This window comes from Ictidomys tridecemlineatus, chromosome 7 (genome assembly GCF_052094955.1).
Source record: "Ictidomys tridecemlineatus isolate mIctTri1 chromosome 7, mIctTri1.hap1, whole genome shotgun sequence".
Classification (NCBI taxonomy): Eukaryota; Metazoa; Chordata; class Mammalia; order Rodentia; family Sciuridae; genus Ictidomys; species Ictidomys tridecemlineatus.
In genome coordinates this window covers 51,424,853-51,435,103 of record NC_135483.1, presented here as the reverse complement: position 1 = coordinate 51,435,103, position 10,251 = coordinate 51,424,853, and the positions used below count along the sequence as shown (strand labels likewise).

At 42.6% G+C, this 10,251-nt stretch overlaps 2 protein-coding genes across 3 annotated transcripts in view; one reads left to right on the top strand and one right to left on the bottom strand.

Moving 5' to 3' along the window:
* Positions 1-597: 597 nt before the first annotated feature.
* LOC144365464 (uncharacterized) lies at positions 598-1,864 on the bottom strand. Its single transcript, XM_078016981.1, has 2 exons — positions 1,261-1,864; positions 598-793 (listed from the first exon to the last, which is right to left on the bottom strand). Exon 1 carries the CDS (start codon positions 1,862-1,864, stop codon positions 1,292-1,294), a length of 573 nt encoding a protein of 190 aa, XP_077873107.1. The 3' UTR covers positions 598-793; positions 1,261-1,291.
* Zbtb10 (zinc finger and BTB domain containing 10) overlaps positions 702-10,251 on the top strand; it is a 50,663-nt gene continuing 41,113 nt past the window's right edge. Inside the window, exon 1 of one of the 2 annotated variants that reach the window (XM_005336013.5) lies at positions 702-947. In XM_005336013.5, the coding sequence (XP_005336070.1) occupies positions 852-947 (96 nt within the window). In that variant the 5' untranslated portion in view covers positions 702-851. Of the gene's footprint in view, positions 948-1,862; positions 2,838-10,251 lie in introns of those variants that run through there. The other variant, XM_005336011.4, reaches the window with a different exon arrangement.

Below are 10,251 nucleotides of genomic sequence, written 5' to 3'. Positions count from 1 at the left end.
ACGCCTAGCTCAACAATTATTTTGAACTTATTTTATATTAGTGTTCCGATCTCTAATAAACATATTTCTTGAAAGAGGAAAAAAAATCTTTCCAGTTTGAGAACTTTTTTTTTTACCTGAAATATGTTTGCCCCCAAATAAGATTTATCTTACATTGCAAATTAGTAAATGAATTTAAACAATTCAGAATTTGCTAAATTTAGCGTATTAAAATATTTTAGTCAGAAGTTTAAGGGCTTGGAATTGTAAGACCTTTTTCTTAAAAAATCTCACTAAGATTATAATTATGGGAGGTTCATTTCCAGCTCAATCTGCTCTAATCATTCTATGTAAAAATTCCATATGAAATATAAACTGCTAAAAAAAAGTCTTAAAAATTGATGCTTGTCATTAAACACGATCTTCGGAGTCACATACAATCTTCGGAGCCGCACACAACGCCCGTATAAGCAGACTCCTCCCCGCTCCCGGGGAAAACCCTGCCTAATATTTATAACGTTATGACATACTGTAATACTCACAAGGTGGTTTGTAGAAGTATAAACATGACTGGAGTTATCTGATTGGCTGCTGGTGATGTAACACCCATGTCAATACTTCCCAGTGAACGCACGTGTTCGACCTTTTATTTAAATTTCCATTTCATCACAGCAATAAGACACTCGGGGCGGTGCGTTTTCTGTGAAATGATTATTGCCTTGGGCCCGAGGTGCTGCCTCGCGCACACAGTGTATCGGAGGAGGTGTCCGTGGTTGTAACCTCTTCGCGTGAAAAAGGCACCGCCTGGTCCAGTCTTTGTGAAGAAACAAAATAAGTTCACTTCCTTGACCACCGCCACCCGCCCCCAGCAAATGACAAGGCAGGAGCGCAGCTTCCACCGCACAGTTATTTCCAAAGTCCCAGGTGAACTCGTGGCGAGGGAAGGAAAATGCGCGTCCCGGGCGCGAGTAGGTGCGTGTGGGCAGCGGGGAGGCGGCCAGACCCTGACAGTCGCCAGCTGTTTGTCCTCCGCTTAGCCCAGCCCTGGACGCACACGCCCGCCCCCTCCCCGGGACCCCCAGCCTGACGCCCGGCCTTTTGTCCCCCGCCCCTTAGCCGACTTCCTTCCCTGCGGCCGCACCCCCGCCCCCAGGCCGGAGGCGCGGCCCGGCCCCTTTCCCGGTCCCCTGGCGCCCCCACCCCACCCCAGCCCAACCCCAAGCCCAGCCCCCCTCCCCCCGCCCGGCCCCCACCCTTTCCCCCTCCAGCGGTTACTGCTACCCCGGTGCATTGTGGGCGCACGGTCCGTTGTTCATTTGCCATTCGACCTCCGCCAGGGCCTGGTCGGACGGAAACGCTCCGCCGGCTTTATTGTCGGTTCGTTATGTGTCGGAGCCCAGCAGTTTAACGTGCCTTTCGCCCTCAGCGCCTCGGAAGCCGGCGGCGGCATCGGGACTCCTCGGCGCGCCGGAGGAAGGATATCTGTTGGAGGGTCGGTGTGTGCGCGCGGCTTTAAAAGAGGGGGCAGCGGAGGGTCTCCCGCACTCCGCCTCTCAACTTCGAAGGCCCCACGCGCCCCGACTCGCCGCTCACCGCTCCGCCGCCCGCCCCCTTCTCCGCGCGGGACGCTGCCCGGAGCGCTGCGGGGCGGGGGTGGAGGACGAGGAGAGCGGCCGGAGGCGGCGGCCCGGCGGCAGCGGACGCGTGCGGCAGCCCCGGGAGCGAGCGCGAGCCGGGCGGGAGGGTGAGGCTGAGCCCCGCGAGACCGGAACGCCGGGGGCGGGGGCGGGGGCGAAACGGAGGGGGAGACGCGGGGAGCGCGCGGGACGCGGCCCGAAGCCGGGCGCGAGCCGGGGCACCGGGCGGCGGCGGCGGCGCGCGCCATGTCGTTCAGTGAAATGAACCGCAGGACGCTGGCGTTCCGAGGAGGCGGGTTGGTCACCGCCAGTGGCGGCGGTTCCACGAACAATAACGCTGGCGGGGAGGCCTCGGCTTGGCCTCAGCAGCCCCAGCCAAGACAGCCCCCGCCGCCAGCGCCGCCCGCGCTTCAGCAGCCCAATGGGCGGGGGGCCGACGAGGAAACGGAATTGGAGGGCCTGGAGCCCCAACACTTGGAGGCCTCCGCTGGGGCGGCCGCCGCCGCCGCCGAGGAAACCAAGGAGTTGCTGCTCCCCCAAGACGCGGTCGGCCCCACCTCGCTGGGCGGCGGTGGCTCGGGGGGCCCTTTGCTAGCGGAAAGGAACCGTCGGACTCTGGCCTTCCGAGGAGGTGGCGGCGGGGGTCTCGGCAACAATAGCAGTAGCCGCGGCCGCCCGGAGACCTCGGCGTGGCCCCTGAGGCATTTCAATGGGCGAGGGCCGGCGGCTGTGGATCTGGAGCTTGACGCGCTGGAGGGGAAGGAGTTGATGCAGGACGGCGCGTCCCTGAGCGACAGCACCGAGGACGAGGAGGAGGGGGCGAGCCTGGGCGACGGCAGTGGGGCGGAAGGCGGCAGCTGCAGCAGCAGCAGGCGGTCGGGCGGCGATGGTGGGGATGAAGCGGAGGGCAGCGGTGTGGGAGCTGGCGAAGGAGAGACTGTCCAGCACTTCCCGCTCGCGCGGCCCAAGTCCCTAATGCAGAAGCTACAGTGCTCTTTCCAGACCTCCTGGCTCAAGGATTTTCCCTGGCTGCGATATTCAAAGGATACTGGCCTTATGTTTTGCGGCTGGTGCCAAAAGACCCCTGATGATGGGGGAAGCGTGGATCTTCCGCAAGTGGGGCACGATGAGCTTTCTCGAGGGACCCGTAACTACAAGAAAACCCTGCTTCTGAGGCACCACGTCTCCACCGAGCACAAACTCCACGAAGCCAACGCCCAGGTACAGTATATCCTGCTCCTGCTTTTTGAGGTCTTTTGGGGAAAGGCTTATCAACTTAAATAAGAAACCATTTTCCTGGGCGAAGGCATCGTTCCGATTGACAGAGGTGCTTAAGCGTCGGGGTTTAGAAAGCCTGGGAACAAAGTTTTGAAAAGTTGTCTGTGTGTGGGGGGGGGAGGGGGGAAGGGGGATGAAATGAGAATTTTCTAATCTTAGCAATGAATTTGTTGTATTTTTTGAATGACTCAGACTGCTTATCAGATTGAATCAGTAGGAAAGTTTAACAAAATGTGATTGAAGGTTTTAACCTACAAGCTTAACTTTGGGCTAAAAAATTATTAGCTGTGATTTTAGAAGCCGCCTTAGGTTCCTAGATATTTGGTGTGTTTAGAGGAAGTCAAATCTGGCAACTCTTTGCGAAGAGTGGATTAAAAAGTTCCCTTAAGTTTTAGACGCTACGTCTGTGAGGAGAACATCCACCCGAAAAAAATTCTTATATCAGGTCAAGATAATGTGAAATCTGAGAGTTGTATGTAAATATAGAGGAAGTTATTTGAATAACCCTCCTTTCTCCTGTGAATCATTTTACTAAATTCATCTCTATTGAACTTGTTGAACCTTCTTTACCAAGCTTGCTTTTGTCAAATTATTGTTTTTATTCACTTCATTCATATTTCTGCTCCACGATATTTCTATATTAATTTTTTAAAACTTTGTCTTGTAAACACAGTTTACATGAAGTATTTTAAACTTAGCATTGGAAGTGTTTTACGTGAAGATATCGAGCATTAGATTGGGACTGTTAGGGAATTTATTTACCAAACTGAAAAATCACAAGTCCTTGGTTACAAAGTTGTGTGGGTTTTTAGTCCTTATTTTAACATTTTTTTGTCAAAAGTTAGTAAGTTAGTAACCTAACCATTTTGGTAGGCCTTTTCAAGACTGTTTATCAGTCTTCCTTTTTATGACTTTAATTTTAGACAGCTTTGTAGCTGGGGGATGAAATCCATTCTTTTTGTACTGATAGCCAGTCATTGATTTTAGAAAGTTAATGCTCAGATAGTAGTTCTACTCAGGTATTAATCCCTTGCTATGGTGTTTATGGGAGCAATCCTGCCATTCAGTACACTTATATTAGAGTTACACCAGTAACCCCACAGACATAGCCCCAAAATTTCTTGGAAATTAGGGATGAAATTTTTTTAAATTTATTTTTTTGGTGGAGTAGGGCACAAATTTTAGTTGCCTCAGCCCTAGAAGGAAGGTGGGTTTTTAGAGAAATAAAACCCAGAAAGTTTAAGTAAAGTTCTGGGTGACAACTGACACTAGAGCCTATTAGGAATGTTGTAGTGGGAAAATAATGAATTTGGAGTAAATCTGAGTTCAGATCCCAGCTTTGTGCTGTTTCTAGCTTTGTGAACTTGGGCATTTGAGTGAGCTAGAACATTTTCTTGTCTTTTGTACCAAAAACACATTAACTTTAGTCCACCAAGTATTTTGGTTCCTTTTCACAAAAAGAGTGTTCTAAGGCATTCAAGGGTTAATGTATTTCTAAAGTTATTTACAAGATTATAGAGGCCCATAACTTGTGAAAATGAAAGCTTAATTTTCTCAATTATGGTAGCTTGGTATTTAGAAAAAATTTAAAAGACAATTGGAATGAATTTTCTATTCTTATCAGCAGTCTCTCCCTGTAGGCAAATCTGAATGGGAATACAAATTATAATTAGCTGCTTAGTGAACCTGAAGTCAGAGGATGGAGGAATTAGTTGGGTACCCTTATGGTAGACTTTGTATGGGTGTATCTCTTAGTATGGGTGGATCACAGAATTCATTTATAGTTAAAACATTTTCCAAACTTGACTTCTGAACTATTCCTTTTCTGTTCCCCTGTGGAAATTGCCCTTTGATATAATCTATAGGCTATCTACTTTTAGAAAGTTTTTTTTTCTATTAAATTTAAAGTCCTGTTTGTCTTAAAGATATACATTGGTTCCTTTGATTGGATTTTGGATGTTTCCACTTTGATCTCCCTCATTTCTCTAAATTCTAACCTAGTTTAGGGGATATCTTGCTATCCCAAGTACTGTGGTATTGTTGCCCTCCAGGCTTTGATTACCTATAGGAGGCAGTATAACACAGTCTGTGAAAGGATTTTTTTTTTTTTTTGCCCAAGGTCAAGACCTTGGGTCCTGATCCTCATTTTCTTAACAGGAAAATTAATTAACTTGTTTCTTTATGTATACAAAGTATATTTGGCAACATATAACTTCTTAGTAAATAAGAATGATTATTTATTGTCATGATTACTTATATTTAATACAGGCAAACATCTAATACAAGATTTGTTTAAGAATTTTAAATTTGGGCAATGCTAGAGATTGAATCTGGACCTTACACATGCTAAGCAAGTGCCCTACCATTAAGGTACACCTCCAACCCTAAGAACTTTTTAGTGGCCTGTTACATCATAAATTAGTGTCATCAGTTTTTTTCAGCTTTGAAGTCTTTTTTATGGATTCACTCTTGATTCTAGAGAACAAACCATTTTCCATTTTTATACCCCCAGACTTAGCCATTTTGAGCCTGCTCCTCATCATGTAATTTTTCTTGGCTTCCCAAAGAATATCTTGCATTTGCTTTATATTGTTTTAACATTAAATTGAGAATTTTGGAATTCGGGCAAGAATTTAGAGGCTTAAAGTAGTTCACTCCCTTTATTTTTTCCATCATTGTTGTTTTGGTGGGTGCTGAAGATCGAACTCAAGGCCTTGTGCATACTAGACAAGCACTCTACCACTGAGATATACCCCCAACCCCTTTTCTTTTAAAAAGGTCTGGTTTTTTGAGAGGTGTTTGAGTATCTTAGTAATTATCACGAAGGGTTATTTTTATTTCTCATGCTTTCTATAAACAAGAAAAGTCGCTTGTTAATTTTTTTGGTGGTGACCAAAAATATTTGAACATAACCTTTAAAAAGTTTGGTATTTTGTATATGATATTGCATGTGCATATGTGACTTGGGACGTTGAGGCAAAAAAAAAAAAATCCAAGTCCAAGGCCAGGCTCAGCAATTTAGTGAGGCCCCATCTCAAAATAAAAATTTTTTTAAAGGGTTAGAGATAACATGGCTCAGTGGTCCATTGCTTCCCTACATTTGAGAGGCACTTAATGAGAGGCCCTGAGTTCAATTCCAGTGCAGGGGGGGAAGGGCTGGGAGAAAAATTTTGACCTTTTTTTTTTTTTCTTTTTTTTTTTAAATGGGGATCTCCTGGTAATTATTCAGATTGGCCTCAAACTCCTGATCTGAAACCATTCTCCAGTCTTCCAAATAGCTGGAACTGTAGGCATGATGACTATTTATTTGTATTCTTTAAATTAGACTACTCTTTAAATTAGACTACTGCTGGAGAGTCTTTTTAAACATGCTTTCTGAATTTGTATTCTGAACCTTCTATGTTAGATCTATGTTAGAGGTGTTCTGTATTTGGATATGAGGAAAATGTATTGTTGGATTTTGTGGGGTGGTAGTGGTAAGGACTTACAGATTCTTTTTCTTGTAGTGGGGATTTTAACCACTACCATGCTAGGCATGCCCTAAGCTCTATATCCCCAGCCTTTGTTTTATTTGAGATAGGATCTTGCTAAATTGCCCAGATCAGTCTCAACCTTGTGATCCTCCTGCCTCAGTCTCTCAAGTAGGTTGGATTATAGGCCTTTGCTTCTATGCCCAGCTGGGATCTACAGTTTTGAGTAACTGGACTATCTTTTCATAGTCAGAGTCAATGATTAGCTCATTCATGATTTGACCATTTGGCCTAGAGGACTCTAAAATTGCTTTAATTACAGTTTTGACTTCTGTGTCTTGGTTCAAACCATTTTTATTTTTTGATACTGGGGATTTAACCCAGGATCACATTACCACTGAGCTACATCCCCAGCCCTTTTTACTTTTTATTTTGAGGCCCAGTCTTGGTAAGGTACATAGGTTAGCCTCAAGTTTATGATCCTCCTGCCTTAGCCTCCTGGGGCATCCACTTTCTCACCAGCTCAAACCACTTTCTGCCCAGTTGTGAAATTTTCATTTCCTAAATCATTTCTTCTGTCAACCCTTTCCGGTTTAGTAAGCCTACAACATGCACCCAAATAATTACTGTAACATCCAGAAATAGTGAATTCAAGATCAGTGATCTGATTGAGATTTTGATGCCAGGTGGAATAAATAAAGAAGATAAGTCATATCTACCAGCCTTCTTTATTTTGGGCTAAAATTAGGCCTTCAAGGTTGTAGTAACTGTTTAGGAAGAAAGTCTGAAAGACCTTTGAAAAGGAGAAATAATATATTTAAGGATGAGCCTGTGGTTTAATAAATTACCATTGTATAATGATTGTAATTCATTTATTCATTATGTAAGTAAAAATCCTTGTTTTTCAAATGTTTGGTAATATACCTTATTGTATATCTAGGATTGGCATCTTCTTAAATTTATCTATATTAGGTAAAAGCAAAGCACTGAAGATAAAAAAAACTTATAAGATTTTCTCTGCCCTCAAGGAACTTGTAATCTAGTAACAACAGACTGACATGATGATAAAAATAAGATACTGTCATGTTCAGGGTACAGTGAAGACACTAAAGGGAATCAGGCAATCAGTTTTACATGCAGTGGGTTGGAAAAAAAGCTCACAGAATTGGTTCTTGAACCGAACTATGTTAAATAAATAGGCATTGACAAGGAGGAAAGGGCATTCTGGCATTGCAGTTTGAAGCAGCATGAGGAAAGTGAATAATGGTGTCTTCATGTATCTGAGAAAAGGGATAGTTTGGTTAGTGAGCAGGATGAAAAATTAAGTGTGAATAGGTCATGAGGATCTCTTTATGTTTTAAAGATTGCATTTTCTGTTAACAAATGGGCAACAATAGCAGTTTTAAGTAGGAGAAAAGTATGATCAAATGTGTATGTTTTTGGTTAGTGGCACCTGTGTTTTGTGCTGTGGGTTGTTTAGAATTTGAGGAGGGAGCTAGTAATGAAGCATATCTTTGATAATCAGAGTTGGCTGGATGTTAAAATTACATGAAGTTCATCTCCTCACCACCACCACAGAATTAGAATTTCTGGGGAGCTGCTTAAGCTACAAAAGAGAATGTCATTACTGAAGGACATCATAGAGGTGATAGAATACTGCAAAGGAGTAGAGCTTCCTGTTTTCTCTACCAACTATTATAATTAGTATCACTAGCAGGTATTATTTATTATCCCACTTGCCATAGTCTCGTTTATTGTCATATTCTATAAATCAAATTTGATTTTTTTCCCTAAAATCTGAATTTAGAAGTGGAAACTAATGTTTTCTTCTAACATGCTGTTCTGTTGGGTTGCAACAAAATGCAGATTTTGGACATTTTAATACTTTTTACATTACACTTTGATTATATTGGAAATGTCCTCTCTGCTAATTATTTATTGAAAAAGGTCTGTAATTCTGAGTACAGAAGTAAATATTACTTGTTGATTTTTAGCTAAACAACCTTTTCCTCTCACTAATGGATTGATTTTAAGCTGTTTGAAGTTTGTATTACTTGCAGCAAAAGTTAGCTTCTCTCCTTCTGTTCCTTACAAGGGCTGAGACCAGGTAGTGGTCTTGTTTTCTCTACAAGTTGGCATCTAACTTCTCAAACTAGAATGCTAAAAGACAGGACAGGTTTTCCTCCCTGCCTTTTTATCCTGTGTATTTATTTCATCGTTTAAATTCTGCTGATTTGGGCTGAGGTTGTCCTCAGTGGTAGAGTGCTCGCCTTGCATGTGGAAGGCACTGGTTTTGATCCTCAGCACCATATAAAAATAAAATTAAAAGTATTGTATCTATTTACAACTAAAAAAATTAAAAATTTCTGCTGATTTAACCTTTCAGTTTTTTATTAGGTTCTCCCTGTCCCTCTCCATTAATATCTGTCTTCCCTAGTTAAGGTTCTTGTTGCTTGTACATACATTGTACTATTAACAGTAGCTTCAGTATTGGTCACAGGATCTGCAGACTAGGTTTGATTTAATCCTCCACATTGCTGCCACCCTCCATTAATATCTGTCTTCCCTACTTAAGGTTCTTGTTGCTTGTACGTACATTGTACTATTAACAGTAGATTCAGTATTGGTCATAGGATCTGCAGACTTGGTTTGATGTTAATTCTCCACATTGCTGCTACAGTCACATCTTCTGCCTACCAGTTCAGTCTTGTCATATTGTTTCTAAAAACTCTGGCCCTAGGTTCAATCCCCAGCTTTAATTTATATATGTGTGTCTATCTCTGTTTCTGTGTCTAAATATATCCCATGCTTTTATTTACATACACTTTACATTCTAAAAACTCTGTAAGGTTCCCATAGCAGTGATTATTTTTTTAAATATTTTTTAGTTGTAGGTGGACACAATATCTTAATTTTACATTTATGTGGTGCTGAGCATTGAACCCAGTGCCTCATGCGTGGTAGGCAAGCACTCTACCACTGAGCCACAACCCTCCCCTCCATAGCTGTGGTTCTTGATCAGTTTTGAGGCTTTTGGGGTTTTTTTGTCCGTGGGGGGTGATGGTGGTGTGGTGGTACTGGGGATTGAACTCAGATACTCTACCACTGAGCTACATCCCAGTCCTTTTAAGAATTTTAAATTTTGAGACACAGTCTCATTAAATTACCCAGGCTGGCCTCAAACTTGATCCTTGTGCCTCAGCCTCCCAAATTGCCGGAATACAGGTGTGTACCACTGTGCTGGGCAGTTTCTTCATCTTTCAGGGATCTGATTCTTTTATAAATCTGAGGAAAATGATGAACATTTACCCCTGGAAAAAATGTGCATATTTGCATAAGGGGATGAGCCGGGCACCTTAAAGTTTTTGGATGGATCTAGAATTCTGGGGATTCTGTTGACCATTTTAGGATTTTTTTTTCCCTCATGCTGTCTTATTTGCTTAGAATCTACTTCACCCTCTTATTCACTCTTCTTTGAGTGTGCTAAGATCTCCTTTCTTCTCAAAACACATTGCAATACCTATAAAAACCGGAATAGAAGACCTTGGCTCTGTTCTTATAACATCTATTTATTTTCTTCAGTACCTAAAGGTTCTCTCTACTAACACTAACTTAAAGTTTGAAACTAAATTATTTTGTTTCTAAGCATAGGCTTTGACTAAAAGTAGGTAATCTGTTAATGATTATTAAATGAATGAGTAAAGTAGGATTTTTTTAAGCTTTTAAGAGCTTTTTCCTCTGAGTAAAGTGTTAATTTTATTTGTTAGCATCCTGTGGAAATAAAGATAAGTTAAAATTTAAGTGGACATTTCTCTAAACTTTGGAAGAACTGATCCTAAGCTCTTATCCAGTTTAAAATTAATGATTTTACTGAGCCTTTTCACAGA